Source organism: Aythya marila, assembly GCF_965140915.1.
Source record: "Aythya marila genome assembly, chromosome: 1".
Taxonomy (NCBI): domain Eukaryota; kingdom Metazoa; phylum Chordata; class Aves; order Anseriformes; family Anatidae; genus Aythya; species Aythya marila.
In genome coordinates, this window is record NC_139042.1 from 162,182,771 (window position 1) to 162,199,731 (window position 16,961).

The 16,961-nt window shown below is 39.9% G+C and overlaps 1 protein-coding gene across 5 annotated transcripts in view; it reads right to left on the reverse strand.

Moving 5' to 3' along the window:
- Positions 1-13,156, reverse strand: part of BLTP3B (bridge-like lipid transfer protein family member 3B) — a 56,264-nt gene extending 43,108 nt beyond the window's left edge. For all 5 annotated transcript variants that reach the window (XR_014317758.1, XR_014317759.1, XR_014317760.1 and 2 more), the window contains exon 1: positions 12,961-13,156. Coding sequence is in view for 2 of the 5 variants with exons in the window: in XM_082763295.1 (XP_082619421.1) it covers positions 12,961-13,004 (44 nt within the window). In the remaining 3 variants the exon portion in view is untranslated. The remainder of the gene's footprint in view (positions 1-12,960) is intronic.
- Positions 13,157-16,961: the final 3,805 nt, after the last annotated feature.

The following is a 16,961-nucleotide window of genomic DNA, read 5'->3' on the forward strand; positions in this document are numbered from 1 at the left end:
GCCTAGCGTACGTTCCTTAGAACAACTTAGTTAGTCCTTAAAAACTGGCTCAAACTGGGAGCAAAGGCCAAGACAACTGGACCTTGTCTCTGCTTAACATCATCCCTTGAGCTTCTTTTATGAGGGAACAGACAGTGTGGGTAACCCCTACTTGGTGCTAGAAATGAATCAAGGAGAACAGAGGAAAGCAAAAGGAAAGGGCAAGAGGAACAGAAATATAATAAAGTACACGGTTGAGTTTAACAAGAGTTTTTCACACATTATTTTGCTGAGTTAGTAAAACATCATTGTTAATGAGACAATACATAGTTGGCTTGTTAATACCACAAGCTATTCTTAGCAAAAACATTTTCATTGATTTAGCTTCAATTTAACAAACTATCCTTCCCTTCTCAGAACATACAATCTGAAGTTCGGATTACTACATCTAATAGCATGAATTTCAATCCAGTTTAATATTCAATTCTCTAAGGTGATAGATTAATGCCATAAAATATCTGACACTTTAAATGCAGGAATCCTGAAATACAAAGTTAATACCACAAGCAACTTGACAAACCCCTGAGCTGCGTGACACACACAATTAATATTATTGTGCAGTTAGACAGATGGTTCAATCTTCATTTTACAGACTATTGATTACGAGTTCAATGAAAAGCATAAAAGGTCACAAAATAACAGCACAGTACTAAATAAATATATGTGCAGTAGTCAGGACCACAATGAATAGTAATCTAGAGGTCTCAGTAAAAGAACAGGAAACCCATACGGAAGATTATTTTTTCCTTGCCCAAAATATTTATATTCTGAAGTTTTGCTTGGACAAGAAAGGCTTGGAGTTCTGAATGGGATCTCCACGTTGCACACAGGAAAGATGGCCAAGAAATGAAGCTAGGAAAAAATACAGTGGAGAGGACAGGGGAAGAAGCTATTCTGAAAGGATTAGCTCATGTTTTGTAGAATTGAGCCCACAGATTACGTGAAGTTCAGAGCAGTGCTCCACAAAGGTTTGGAGAGATGCCTTGTCACGTTCAATGAACAGAAACTCCGACCTCTAGATTTAATACAGAAATTATGGAAGTCTGAATCTCATTTGAACATGGGACCCTCGGATGTTTTGCTCATCTACTGAACAGATAATCTGTTCCACCTGGCTCTACCATATGTCCCCCCTGCCTTTTAAATAAAATTCCTCCAGTGATTTGATCCTACGTATATGCCCTGATCGTGACAGACTATTAAATGTTAATATGAGCCACATGTCTTGCTTATGTCCTTACTATGAACCAGAAATCCTTTAGAAGATACATGGTTCAAAACAACAGGCTCAGAAAAAGGGCAGCATGTCCTAACAAGAACTGGCAACTGTATCAATAATAAAACAGTAGGAACTCACCAGAAAGATTACTTTCTTCCTGTTCCACCTGGCCAAACCAAGTTATTAGATCACCAAGAAATTCAATATAATTTCTGAAGCAAGAAAGTCTTTTTTTTTATTATTATTATTGTAGTTCAGTGGAAAATAAAGGTTCCCATGACTCTTGGTAGAAAGGAGGTCTACCATTATCCTGTTCACTGTACCACTTTAAATTTTAAGACTTAACATTAAAGTGAAGAGGGAAAGAACTAACTCTGTAAAATCTTAAATTAAAAAAAAAAAAAAAAAAAAAAAAAAGGGATCACCACAGCACTTACTGCTACGAACAACTTCCTTGTGTATTTGCATGTGTATCTCATTTGTAATATTGCAAATCAAAGTTGATTTCCATTAACTGCTCTGATCTGAAAAACCTTTAAAGCCCTCCCACCTTTCACTAAGTCACAAAAAAAAATGTGTCCCAGCAAACAGCAAATAACCTGCTGCAAGCGACATAATTTTCTCTCGTATTTTATCTAGTGTAACCAGAAGCAATAAATACCAAAGTCTCTCAGGGACAAAACATCACCTGCAAACACTAAGCTCAGGAGCACTGCTATACTTTTCCTCATGACAGCGTATCATTGGTTAAGTCCAAAGTACCAGCATGCTTAGATTTACATGGCAGCAAGTCTTAGATGAGAAAAGACAGACTCCCTAGATTAAAAAAAACAACTCTACATACCAATAATATTAAGCACAATGACCTTCAGAAGAGTTCTTAGTAACTGTCCCTTCTTGACCCATGTATGATGAGAATGAGAAAGGATAAGAGACTGAAAACAGTTATTTAAGCATTAAAAAGGTTTAGCTGCCATTGAGGCAAAAGTGTCATCTAAAGCAGACAGGCTTCACAGATGCAAAGTGCTTGACCTGTACTGAATACAAACCACAAGCTTCTGTGGAAACTGTCCATGCAACAAGATTAGAATCAAGCAACTTTATCTTTTCTTTGTACTTAAAAAAAAAAAAAAAAAAAAAAAAAAAAAAAAAAAAAAAAAACTGCAATTGAGATGTCACAAAAGCTGGTACAGAAATTAAGTATACATTAAGTGGCTTAAGGTTAGTAGAAATTGGTCAGACTACAAGAGCACCACGTAATAAGCCCAAAGAATAAGCAGAAATATAAAGGTAGTGGAAAAGGTAGTAGATTGTGAGTAACAGAAACCTTTGAGTGAATTCTGGCTGTCCTAAGGATGTTCTATTTTTAACACAGTGCATCACAGCAGTATTTCACCCAGAATGAAATCATTAACTGTGGTTTATGTAAGATTTGGAGTAAATGATTTTTTGCTCCAGAGAATGAGTTAAAATGTGTGATATTATATACAGGTAACATTAAAGTCACATTCATCAAGTCCTCAGAAAACTGACCTTCTGCAGAACTCAACAGATCAACAAGCGGCTTTGCAACAACAGCTGACTCATTGATGATGCTAAATACTAGATGTTGGAAGATAAAACCCAGTAATTTCCATGACTTGTAAATGAAAGGGGTTTTTGTTTGTTTGTTTTTGTTTTAAGAAAATAAAATTGGAAGATAAGAGAAAATGATGAAAAACTGTCTGACATATAAGAAGGTTCAAGTACTACTATATAAAAAAAATGAATGGGAAGTAGCGCTAGATTTCACCATAAAATATGATAGCATGCCCTCATTTTGGGTAAAACATTCATTTCTGAAAACATTAAAGCCAATTTAAAAACTGATAGAATAAACAGAAAAAATAATGATGAAGTAATGAACACTACACAGAAAGTTAATTGGTTACGCATTTATCAATGTAAGAACAAAAAAGACACACCAAGCCAAAAGAGAATGCCTTTAAAACCAATAAAGGGAAACGCTCATTACAGAACATTTTAATGACCATGGACCACCAGGATAGAACACAGTACCACAATCAAAAGCTTAGTAGAATTAAAAAAATAATAATCAGGCAGTCATGGTAAGATCTGTAGGGAGGGGTAATACTTTTTATGCCTTCAGCACAGTACAACTGACCAGACATACACTGATGCATAAACACTTCAAGTTCTTTACTGAAGAATGTTCACAGTAGAGTAAGCTGAAAATAAAAACTTGTGAGAATGAATTTTAATATTTCTGGACTAAAACCCTCACATAAAAAATGACATTCTCCCAATCTGCACCACAAAAAGAAAATGGCCATAACACTGCAAAAAGCTCATGACCACCATTATTACCACAAGGCAAGTCTACAATGGGCATAATTTTGATGGTCTCAGAGGCTGTCCTCCAACCTTTGTCCAGAAGTCATCTGTATCGGCAAGGTTGTGTTTTGTGTGGATTCTCAAATACCATACACTTTTCTGCCAAGAGGACCGTATCAGTGAATACGCTGCAAGGGCTGCCATTCCCTATATTCTCATATAGGTAATCACAGGAGACTCATAAATGGCAACACGAACTGCAGCAGCTGCACCAACCTGCAGATTTCTCAAGAACACCTACCATTGTCTGTCTACAGTACCAGACTGGCACCTTCTTCCACCCACTGACAACAATTTCTACAAGAGAAGAGTCTAACACCTTTACCCTAATGCCCTTTTAGAAGGCATTCCTGTCTGCATACCTTGCCTGGACCTACAGTGCTCAGCTGTAAAAACAAACAACACACACACCAGATGTGACCACCACACCACCTGTGACCCTACAGCTTCAGGCAGGACTTTTCACACTAAGAAACATGACCTGGAATACCTGAACGGCTCTTATCAGGCCTTTTGACCTGTCATAGTCTAAAGACAGATCTTCTTTCCCCACCCCTGACCAGGCAGATCACTAACTGGCATCCTGACTCAGCACCCAGACCATGCTTCCCCAACCTGTCGTGCCATCCCCCTTCTCTCTCCCATCCTAGAGGGTGGGTGCCTGAATATTACATTTACTTTTCTGATGCCTCCCAAATAACCGCTTCTATTTAATTGCTACACAGACAGGCTTCAGCATGGACTCAGCTGCCTTCCCAAAGACAACTTCATACACTCAAGGGTGCTCAAAGTCCCATTTTTAAGTCAACGCTTTCTCAAATACTGACATTCCCACCAACTTTAACTATAAATTGTTATACAATTTATAACAGTATATAAATCTCCCCCTAATAAGTTCTGTAATAATACATAAAGGAAATTATTTCCTTCTATTTGTAAAGGAAGGTATTGGTTGTTCTTTGGGTACAGATAGAACTGAAACAGCTGCTGTCATCAATAGCTATTAGATAATTATATGTCATGCAGCAAATCTGCTCAGAAATAGCCAAGCATTGCACAGAGATGAGGAGCTTTCATTGCATGAATGCTAATCACCTTGTATGTAAAATATTGCTCAATCTTTCATTTATGATAAAACCTCGCACAGACCAGTATCAGCTTCTCTATTCCACGAGCTTTCTCATGCATCGTTAATCATGCGTACAAATGGTCAATGCCATCAAAACCAAAAAATCTGTTTCAAACTTGACAATCTTATACACAACAGACCTTAACATGTACGTTGAGTACAAGAAAACAAAATCCTTAATATGCTAAGACACATCTGGGAAGGTACATGCTATTTCCATATTGCAGGCAGCAAAAATAGCACATCACGTTGAGAATCTGTTGATAGTTGGTAACTGTTCCATTCCAGTCAAAACACAAGATTCTGTAACTAACGCACAGAAAAGGCACTTGACGCAAAATAATTTTATAAATTTAAACCAAGAAACAAGAGTGCAGCATAAAAGCATGACACCATCTGCCTTCTGGAAACTGCACCATTTATTTATGTAACATTAGCAGATATCTTATTAATGCTAAGCGATCAGATTTTACACCAAAAAAAGATTTTTCAATACAACATAAACTATAAGACCTATTTTATTTTTTTAAAAAATCAGCTATTCTCTTACATAAACCAGGATAAAAGCTGACTGATCCTCCAAATATATATCAATAGAAAGAAAATAAAGATTAAGTTACACAAAGGAAATAAGTAGGTGAAAACAATAAACAGCAAATGTCAAGTAGCCTGTAGGTATGGAGATACACCTAAAAGATTACGTTTAGAAATTACACATAAATATATGTTTATAACAGGATTGCTGTTGTACTTCCCAAGTCAGTTTTGTAAATTTAGTATAGGACTTGTTTTTAAACACACGTGCATAGCAAGCAATTACTTTTTGCAGAATCATAAGTTCCAAAAATAAAAGAGAGAAAACCCAATCAACATTGTATAGAATTCATTTCAGTCCCAAATCCGTATAAATACATACCACCTCTTACATTTAATCTACAAAGGTGGGAGAGGGGAAGTTACCTGAGGGCAAGGTATTCAGACAAAAGGCCCCTATTCCTGGTGAAAGCAAGTGGTCAGTTGCCACGGTTTCTGAGAAGCTTCTGGTGCTCATTTTGGTAGTAAGGATATTCACAGCAAACCAATCTCCAGCAGGGATCGCTGCAGGGAACGGGACACAGGGAACACACAAGGGAGCAAGTTCAAAGGGGAAAAAGGAGTGATACAATAATGTAAGAGATTTTTAGCTAAAGAGAACCGCAGTCACAACAGTTTGCTATACATTAAGACATTCTATAACTGAAAAGGAAATAGAGCTGTATGAAGTGCTACATTCCCATGAGAACATCCCTTACTGCCTGATACTAAGATACTGCAGCTGTGTTTAAACGAACAGCTTATGTAGAAAAATTCAATCATGCGGAAAAGGATCCATATAATACTGCCAGGCGGTTTCAGAGACACTCAGTAAGTGTATTTGGAATGTGAGAAGGCAGCTACCCTGGAGCTGCAGCACGTAAGAGGCTGGTAGTGTATTTTGAAATGCGAGACAACTTTTCAGTTTTGTTTTGCCTGAGATTTCTCAGCCCACGTTATTTGTTCCCATTCAGCATCTCCACTACACCTGTTTAAAAGTCACCTTACAGAAACGTGACTCTACAGAGATAAGGGAGCAGGACTCGCTGGGTTTCATTCTGTACTTGTGGCAGTGCGACGAGGACCAGCACTTCCTGATTTCACAGGGTTTGAAACTGTACTACATTAAGCCTCTCAACATTTTAAAAAATAGAATATTTAACTTAACAAATCAAATGGCAATGGAAGAAAAGAAATGCTTTGTTAACTGTCCTCACTTTGAAAAGATGCCTCAGACTAAATAAAACTAATACTTACACTCTATTATTGCAGGGACAGTACAATCCCAGCCCTTCATAGGCTATCTGTTAGGATATCTGAATGATGTTTAAGAGATTTATCACAGAACTGAATTACAGATATGAATGTAGTAGTTATGAATGAGAATTTTTCTACAGTCTCCAGATCCCCAAGCAACGGGAGCGGCTACAACGTGAAAATTGTGGGTCCCAAGGTTGCTTCCTCAGGAGTCAGATGAAGAAGCCAACCAGTCTGAGAAAACAAAAGCTCTGGCATTCCCAAGCTGTACGGTAGTTGCATGGCAGAACTGCCACATGATTTGTGCTGGGGTCCTGCCTCACACATCTAGGCGCAAGGCTCCTAGATCCACACTAGGAAGCCTGAAAGGATGGAAAGCCACAGCCTGAGCCGGAGCTCTTGTACTTCTTACATTCCTCTCCTGATTGTCCTAACAAGAAGATGATGGAATGAAGAGATCCAAACTTTGGTTAGCATCAGCTCCTCAGAGGTGTACAGAAGAACTGCAGGACCTACTGTTTAAGAAACCTTGATTCCCCAGCAACCTGCCAAAAATTAGGTAGGTATCTCTCACATAATTAGTTGTTAGCAATTATTCTCATTATTTTCAATAAATAGATAAATAAATAAATTCATGAAACAAATTAATTTGTGTAAGCCTTCCTAATTCTGTTAGTGTTTCAGCAGAAATCATTTGATATCCTTTGCCCAGTCTGCTTGTACAAGAAAACTGGAATTAAAACCAAATACACTTTAACAATCGCCTTCTACTCAAAGTTTTGTACATAGTTTTATACCTCTTTGATATAAAAAACACTAAGGCTTCAGGAGAAATACCAAATGTTAAAAAAAAAAAAAAAAAAAAAAAAAAACTCTGCATTTTGTTTTGATTCTTCCCTACTGCATACTTGTTTAAACATAACAATTTTATTCCCCACAGGCATTATTTAAATACCCTTCTTCCTAAGAATGCTTTGCACTCGTGTATCAGCTGCTTGTACATGAAGTAATCTTCTACATCATTTTAATTCTGGAAACCTATTTCCCTGTAAGCCTGTTGTGAGAATTGCTTCAAAGGAAATGATCACATACTATGCAACTAAAATGCTACTGATTAATTCATGGCGATTCTGTAAATGCATTAATTTTTAATATGTATACACAAGACTTGTCTGACAAACAAAACTTCAGCAGAACTTTAATGGTACAAATGTCTGCAAAATCACCATCCAGATTTATAATGCCTTTGCAAAAAACTGATATAAAACAAACTGAAAGTTGGAAATAAAATTCAGTGAATTTATTTTATTAGCCCAAATGCTCCTGAAGTCTCAAGAGATTTTTATGAATGGGGACACACAAGATTTAATCATTTATATCTTAATATTAATAAATGTACTGATTAAGAACTCCACCAGCAAATAGATTATTGCAAGTTTATCTCCAAAATAAACTTTATAAATTCAAAAAAAGCACCACAGCAATTTCAGTTCAGCTTTTTAGATGACATTCTGCTGCAAAAGCTTAAAACACAACTGTGAAGCTACTAATAAAAATAGAAATGAAAAAGGTTTTTTTGTTATTGAAAAAAATACATTCATTGATTCTTTTATATTTATCAGAATACTACCAACACTTTCACACAGGCAAAATCATTTGCATGAGGTCTTCACTTAGAATCATAATAAAATTTTACATTGTGCTGTATTTCTTACGTTCCTTTATGTTTGAAATTCAATACTTTTTGTATCTTTCTGTTTTCTTCCGCCACCCCAAGCAGTTTTGCTTTACTGTCTGTTCCATTTTTTTCAGACTCGATTCTTTCACTAGGTTCAGCAGCATGAGGTTTGTAATAAACAGATAACACTTTCTGTACGCATTCAGATTAAATATAGACTTATTCAGAACAATGCAGATTGTTCCACCCACCTACGTTGTGCTTTGAAGTCCTTCCATATACTACATAAGCCAATAAAGTCAGTCATGTAGAAAACATCCTGTAAATCCTTCAGTGTAAGCAGGGAAGGAACCTGTTTTATGCTTATTCTAGGGAAAGTACATGCTTTGTGTTCTTTGGCTGGCTAAAAAAAAATGGGGTAACTTTCACAAAACTGCAGTAAGCCAGAAGTAGGATATTCAGTAGGGTGAAAAGAAGCACACGCCCCTTGCTTCTTATGCTACTAGTAGAAGTTGGAAGTTTCAAAGGTCATCCAGACAACTACAGGTAATTGCTTACAAGAAGAAACTACTCCAAGTACGTAACCCTGCTACACCAGTAGGTTCAAAAAGAAATAACCCCAATCTCTTGGGGTGACAATGTGCCCCGCCAAAGAGGTGTATCTCACGGGTACCGAGCAGAGTGACGCACAGGTCAAATATTAGCTGGGACTGATATCGGTGAGGCCGTACCCGCTGATGCGATACCGCTGCACACAGCAGGATCAACCGATCCCTTGGATCCGTGCAATCCTTATGTCACTCTTTGTAGAATTAATCTTCCTAGGCATTTTAGGATGATTTTCCAACTATGTGATGGATAAAGTTATCATGAAACATACTGCAATTTTCTTCTACTGAAATCTTAGTTTTGCATCTACTGCTGCAGGTGAGCCAAAGCAAGTTCACCCAGAACTTCAGATACTGCCACGAACAGAAAGTGACCTGGATTTCTGCCACAAACATTTTTCAGCCACTTAAGATTTTTCTTTGTGTGCACTTGTGTAAAAATACCAAATATGTAAGACTAAAACAAAAAACGTGATTTTCTTTTTCACATTGAAGTATGCGCTATCATTGGTAAACTTCAGAGTTAATATGCAATTAAGATGAAGAATATCACAGTCAGTGGGGCTAATTTCATACAGAGGCAAGTTTAGAAGCTTTCCTTCATGCTTCTCAGACTCACACTTCAGTAAAAATTCTTTTATAGAAAGGCATGGATCTTGAAGACACACAGAGGTCTCCCTATTAGACCATAGGTTAGCTAGAAAGGAAATTTTAGTCAATGATATTAAAAGACAAAAAAAAAAAAAAAAAAAAAAAAAAAGTCTTATACAAGCCTGTGTCAGCAACTCCTGATCTCTGACAGTATTTGGGATCTGAACAACTGAAGAGTCAAACCCTGACAGTGATGATGACCCCTTTCTAACTACAGGTAGTACAACAGGCACACCATTGGGATTGTGCATAGAGTCCTGCTGGCAATTTTTAAAACCACTGCATTAAACACTTGTCCACAAAGTCTAACAAAGGAAAAAGATGCAAAACTGGAAGCTATCTGCTTATCACAGCAAAGCAGTCCACAGAAAACCTTGCAAGAAAAGCTGCTCTTTAGCAAGAAATCTCTCACCCATGAAAAGACACTATGGCACAGGTTAAGATTCAATGTGTATTTCAGTTCATTTCATTCGGATAAAAAGCCTGACAAGATGAGTAAGTGATCTCAAACTCCTAGCCACAATGTTTCATTTCTACCTTTGTGAAGGATATCACCATTATTCAGATATACTTGTTTCATTGGAGGGCAGGTAATGTTACGAAACAAAGGTACTCCAACATGCATGTTCACTAAAAAAGTGATCCCACCACAATAAGCAGCTGACAAAAATTCAAAGCACCTAGCTTTCAAACAGCAAACTCATCTCTTCAGCTTAGTAAACCATGCTTAGTTTCAAATGCTGTATCAAGCAGCATATAATCCAAATAACAGAAAAATGTAACTGTGTTCCCCTCTTCCTTCCTTCTCCACATTTTCTTCTGCAGCCTTGGAGAAGAGCAACACATGTTGAAGGCAGTGGACAGAGCTTATACTTGAAGAAATTTCTAAAAGACTGTAATAAAACTGAAAACTCATCACCAGAACCTGAAAGAAGATTCGGATTTTTACAAAACTCTGCATATCTTGTTTCTAAGCTGCAGGACAGTATTAAGAAAACTATTTTACAATCTAAAGAGCCATTTAGGTATCAAAATGTTTTCAGAATCCAGTTTGGATCTCCCTCTTCTTGTTTTCAGGCTTTAAAAATCTGTATCATATATAAGAATTTCCCCTAGATAACAAACATAGAGTAAGACTGCTTCACACCCCCAGTGTCCATCAGTTCATCTAAAAGCACTGTAAAACTGAATTAATGGAAGCTTCAATAACTGAATGACACAAATTATGCTTTTAATTTTGCAGACGCAATATCCAGATGGCTGTAAGAAAGCTGAAATTTGCTAATGCATGTGGTGACAGATATTGCAGCAATCTCTATAAAAAATATTGCTAAATCAATATCTGTGGGGGGGATTCAGCAGGGAAGGTCTGGACAATAAGCCATCCAGAGGTCCCTGCCAACCTCAACCATTCTGTGATTTGTGACAAAAAAAAAAAAAAAAAAAAAAAAAAAAAGGAAAGCACAGAAACCTGTAACTGAAGGTAAAAGATTACGTCTCTATTTGTTCTGCGAAGTACAAATTACATTTCACTTTGTTCAAAGAGCAATCTAATCACCAAAACTGGAATACAAAGAGAGGAAACAAAGATGAAAATAAATCAAGATAACTGAGTAATTCCTTCAACTTTTCCTTTATTATACATGGACTTTTTCCAGTACATTTCAATCCTGACAGTAATATGTCCCTTGGTGAAGATGACAAAAAGGCATCAGTTTTGAGGAACTATGAGAACTGCAGAACAGGAACCAATATAGTAATAGAATCTGAAGTGAAAGTGTCTTTTGGCACCCTCTGTATTACAGGAACTTCCTTATGCCTTTGGCTCCAGACTGATACATAACAATGTGTGAAGCCTATGTTAACCTCAGCCTTATAAAACCTAATAAGGAAGGAAAACCTGAAATAGAGAATAATGTCATGATTTTTGTTGGGGAAAAAAAATAATCCTTGAAATGTAAAGAGCCACCTGAATTTGTTCTCTGGTGTAACCAAGTTCTGCAATCACTGAAGCACCAGTTCTGCAGGGAGAAAAGATTATCTGATCATGTGCTTAAGAACACCCATAATAAGGGCCTTAATAATAAGGTCTGTCTTTTGCTGTGTTAATATTGGTGTAGCCTCAATAATTGTGAGCCTCAGCTTTAAACTAAAAACCTCAGATCGTTAGACATATCCCATAAGCTTTTCAAAAATGTCAAAACTTATAACAATCAGTTAAGGTAGCCTTGTTGAATAAACGTTATCACATCCCACAAGAAAACACACAGATTCATCAACATCAGGAAGTACTTAACACTGCTTTTGAAAGCTATTTATTTCACAAACTAGACAAGGGCCAGCTCACCTTACTCATGCTCAGTTACTAGACACATTTTTTACTTTAACCTGTAGCATTGAGACCAGTTCACTTCCCTTCTGGTACAGCTTACTAAACAGCACTATAGGAAGGGAACTGTATCAGTGAATTGAGTTCAGTGATTTCCTGTATGCCCGCTCAAGGCAGATGACATCTTCGTCCAGCATTCCCATTCTTGCAGTGCTCAGTTACTGTCTTGCAAAAACAAGACTTCTGCATCAGCATTCCCAGCTACGAAAGCTCACAGACAGGGCGGAGGACAATTACTTCACTGCTGTTTGATACATCATCTTTAAGGGACGGGCAGCGAAGGGCTTGGAATGGGAATTGTGCTTTCCCTGTGCACCGTCGGCACAATTGACAAATGGCAATCTGGCATTTGGTTTTCTCTATTAATTAACAGTAAGATAAACGCATTTGAAGTACCATAAAAATAGAAAGAAACGTTAAAAAAAGGCAAAGTAGTATGGGGCCAACTTCTCAAGCAATGCTGAATTTATAAAAGTAAATCCTGAGGAACAGCAATGCTGCAGTAGTGTGACAGATGAGGCACCTACTGGGCTTTTGTCTTTCTTTACAAACGGAAGAAATTTCAACTGTGGCTTTTGGGAATCGTTGTGCACTTCGCGTGCTTGCATAGTTTCCACGACTTCCCAGCACAGGGCCCTGCCAGCCCCCGAACCCTTCCCGGGTGACGATTTTTAACCTCCCGCTGCCCACGCCGGGCGCAGCCGAGTTCCCCACACGACGCCCAAGTTGTCTCATGGCTCCGGCAGCGCCGCCGCCAGCCTCCCCGGCCCCACCGGGCGCTCCCACAGCTCGGGGGCGGCCGAAGATCCGCAGGGACCCCGCGCCCCCCGCCTCCTCCCCGCTTCCCGGGCGCCCTAGCGAGCCGCATCGCCCCGCTCCAAGCCCCCGGGAGGCGGCTCCAGGTGTCCCCTCCGCCGGCCGAGCGACGCCCGGCCCCTGCTCGCCCCACGCCGTGCCGGGCCGCGGGGCCTCTCGCACGATCCCCCCCGCACGCCTCAGCCCCCCGCGGGCAAGGGCGCTGACCTGGAGAGATGCTTCAGGATCTGCTTCTTGATGATGCCCGCCATGGCGTCCGCCGGCCCGCGCCCCTCACGACGACCGGCCCGCAGCGGGGCCGCGCCTCATCCCTCCGCCCGCCCCAGCCCGAGCCCGAGCCCCAGCCCGAGCCGCTCGGGCAGACCGCGGGGCGCGCAGCCGCTGCCGCCGCTCCCCCTCACTCGGCGCCCGCCGCCATCTTGGCTGCAGCATCGCCTAGAGACGGGGGGCGGTGGCACCGCCGCCCCGCACGGGGAGAGGCGGGCCTGAGGCGGGGCGGGAGGGGGGCACCGCCTCCCCCCGGTGCCTGACGACCCCCTCGGGAGGCCGCCCGTAGCCTCGGGTGTCCCCCCGGTCCGTGCCGGTGTGTGGTCTTCGCTCTCCCTCCGTGCCCGCGGCTGCCCCGCGGAGTTTGCCTCCCCCCTTGCCCCCAGCCCCAAGCCACCGACAGTGGTCGGTGTTCGGGTGGAAAACCCGTCGTGAAGGGGATCTAAAGGTGTAATATGTACCACAAATGGTTCTAATATGCGGCAGCAAAGAATTCTCCAGATGAAATGCTCATTTGCCTACGTGCGCTAATAGCTGGCGTAATACCTGCACATCGCGTGCTCCCCAAGTGTCAGAGCTGTGACAGATCCATCCCAGAGGTCGTTCACAGAAGCAAAATCTGGTGTTCCTCTAGTTTTCCAGATAAATTCCATTACTCCAGCACTTCTGTTCACCTTGATGAGCCAAGTGATAACATTTATCCGTTTTATACCTCTCTTTACAAGCAATGCTCGTTTACAGCTACAAAAAACATTCCTAAAATTTTTTCCATCTGGGATCCCCGAAATCGGTCCAAAATGCTGTGCCAAGCAAACCAACAACTCCAGCAGCAATAAATTTGATGCTGTCAACTCTTCTTCCATAGGAAGTTGTCCAGGCACAGCTCCTGCTCCTGGGCCTCTTCCCAGCCCAGCCATGATCCAGGATGGCTACGGCTGCTCCGCGCTGCCCAAAAGGGACAACGCAAGAAATGCTTACTGACATAAACACAGTGCTATGGGAATTAATTCAGGTGCATGTACACATCATATTTCCCCTAAACTCAGTTTCTTGGTACTTACTCAAACCCCTAGACTTTTAAAATCAGGCTCTTCTCCAGGTGATATTTAACAGGGTATCCATGGCAAGTATAAAGCCTACAGGTTATGATAATTTTATGAGGACAGATTCTCATGCTGTGGCAAAATTTCTAAGCAAGTTAAAAATTAAATGACTGGTAACAGTTTTGTTCTGGTAACCATCTTCTCTGGGGCTCCCTCATTTTAGAAAATGTAACTTGAGAATTTCAGCGGTGGGTAACCAGGTACTCTAAATAATATTTTTAATCGGAAATAAATAAAATAAAATAAAATAAAATAAAATAAAATAAAATAAAATAAAATAAAATAAAATAAAATAGCTAAAACGGACATGTTTTTCAGATGTGACCTCTTTATGAAGAACATTTGCTGGCTCTAGAATATACTCTAGAGCTGGAGAGGAAAGACATCAGACACTACTTTCTTTGCTTCTCATATACATAACAGATTAATAATTTACAAGCAATGAACCAAAACCCCAAGGACCTTCAAGTCAGATATATGAAGCAGTAACAGATGAAAAAATAGGTCAGGAAATTAACGTTTTCAATTGATTTTTCCGGGCATTTAAAAATCAGTCAGTGCATAATATTGACCTCATTATATTCTTTAAAGAGATTTATAAAGTGGAAATGAGCTGCTAACACCTTTATTCATGTCTTAAGTTCAATATTCTTCAACTAGAAAAAAACAAACAAACAAAAAAAAAAACCACCACAAACAACAACATCTTGGAATTCTTGGAGAAATGTTGTTTATCGTGATAAATCAGTTTCCCACCACTGAAGAAAATAAAGGGGACAAGGTAAGCAGGACCTGTGCTGTGTGTTCTCTTTCAAGTGTTCTGCTCACATAGGTCTGGTAGAAAAGGGTAAGTCCAGAGGACAGGCTGATTGAAACTGAAAACAGAAATATTCCTGCCTGGCAGGGTTGATCTGAGTCATGACTTCACTTTCTCCCCAGTTTCCTGGAGCACATCAAATGGAGGAAAATGCATAGATCAGCCCCTCTTGCTTGGAGCAGAATATCTGGTACTTTTTAGATCCTGACGCAAATTATTATCAGGATATCCCCAGACTATATTAATTAGACTGTGGCCTGATTCTTCAAATCACAGTCCCATGTTTTCAAGCAGATGAATTTCTGGTAAAACGCTCATGCTAATTAGACCACAGCTATGTGAAGATGATGCTTAAAACAACATTGCAAAGACTGACTCCTGCTCTGAATGGAGGAAGGCAATCATTTATGAAGAAGCTTGTGAGAGTGTCATCAACTGTCACCTTAATAAAACCACAAGCAGGAAAGAGTGGTTTAGTCTTCCTGACTACTTCGCCCTTAACGTTGCTATGTAGGATTTCTTCATATAGCAAACAAGGCTCTTTGCTCTTGATTTATCATGTTGAACCCCCATATAACAAGAAACAACAGCCACAAGAGAAGAAAAGAAGGGGAGGCTGTAGTGGCAGATCTGCATGGTCACAATGGACCTGCCCGATGAACCCTGGGCTGTGTCTGTCCCTGTCTGGCCCCACCAGATCTGCTCCTGAGAATTGCCTTCTGTTCTTGGCCTTGGGCCTGATTCATCACCAGAAACCTACCTGATGACCTGGGCTCTGGGTTGCCCCCACAGCCCTGCCCTGACTGCCCTGCTCCCCGACTAGAGGTGGTGGGACAGGCCTGGGCTGGGAAGGTTGCAGAATCTACCTCAGCTCCTGGCTTTCCTCCTTCACAGAGCAGCTGGTCCTCTTGGCAAATACAAAGAACCTCACTAATGGGTGTGTCCGGGGCAGTAAAATGATCTCAAAAAAGAACTTTGGCTCATATTTACCACAAATAGTTTCTACAGCCTATCTGTGAACTCCTTCCCTTCAAGAGAGGACCCAAGAACCCGAGGATGTACAGCATTCCCCATCAGGCTGCTCATCTTTCATCATCAGCTAGGCAAAGAAAGGTGCACTGTGTTCAGTTCATGGATGCCAAGTCCAGGATGCACTTCTGGCGTCAGGGTCAAAGAATGCAATAACTTATTCCTCAGGGATAACTTCTGGATGCTTTAAACAACCTGCAAATTCACAGTTGGCACTGTTTGACCATTCTGAGTCCGTGCATTCCTACAGAGCACAGCAAATAAGCAGTTCTGTGCTTTGCAGGGGGTATGCAGATGGAATCCAGCTTTTCATGTGGTCGCGTGGATTCCTTCAGTGTGTAAACTGGAATGGAATACAGACAGGGAAAAATACATAAGTAGAATTAAAGTAACTTCAGAAACATGAAGAAAACAGGAATTAACAAAAATATTTTTCCATCAAATGAGGCAGTAGATGTGGAAAAAGAACAAATAAAATGTGACCCATTAAGTTCTGATTTGCTTTCAGTGTGTGCTTTTTCAGTGTGTACTTGCTGCATGAGAAATTCAGCATGGCTTTGTATGGATAATGGAAAAAAAAAAAAATTCCAAATATGCAAGGTTTGAGTAATCTGATGGACCATTGCTCTAGGTTGAAAACCATCATAAAGTATGAATTTTAAGCTACAGTATGAGGCAATGTACAAAGTTTGCTACCGTGTAAAAGTGACTTTGAAGGTCATATTTTTGTGTCCTTGCTATGGTACTGACTTTGTTAGGTACTCCATTAACAACAAAGAAGTTTTATCAGAAGTGCCATGCAAATATCTGGGTGAATGTGTAAGCAAACACAATAAATATGTATGCAATCTGTCCCCAGTTAGCAACAATAGTAAAAATAATAATAATAATAATTTTTAAAAAATCTTTACTTCCTGGAGATTTAAAATATTTATAGACAAAAATGTAAGTGAACTGTTAAGGGCCTGATATTTATTTTATGAGATCTAAAA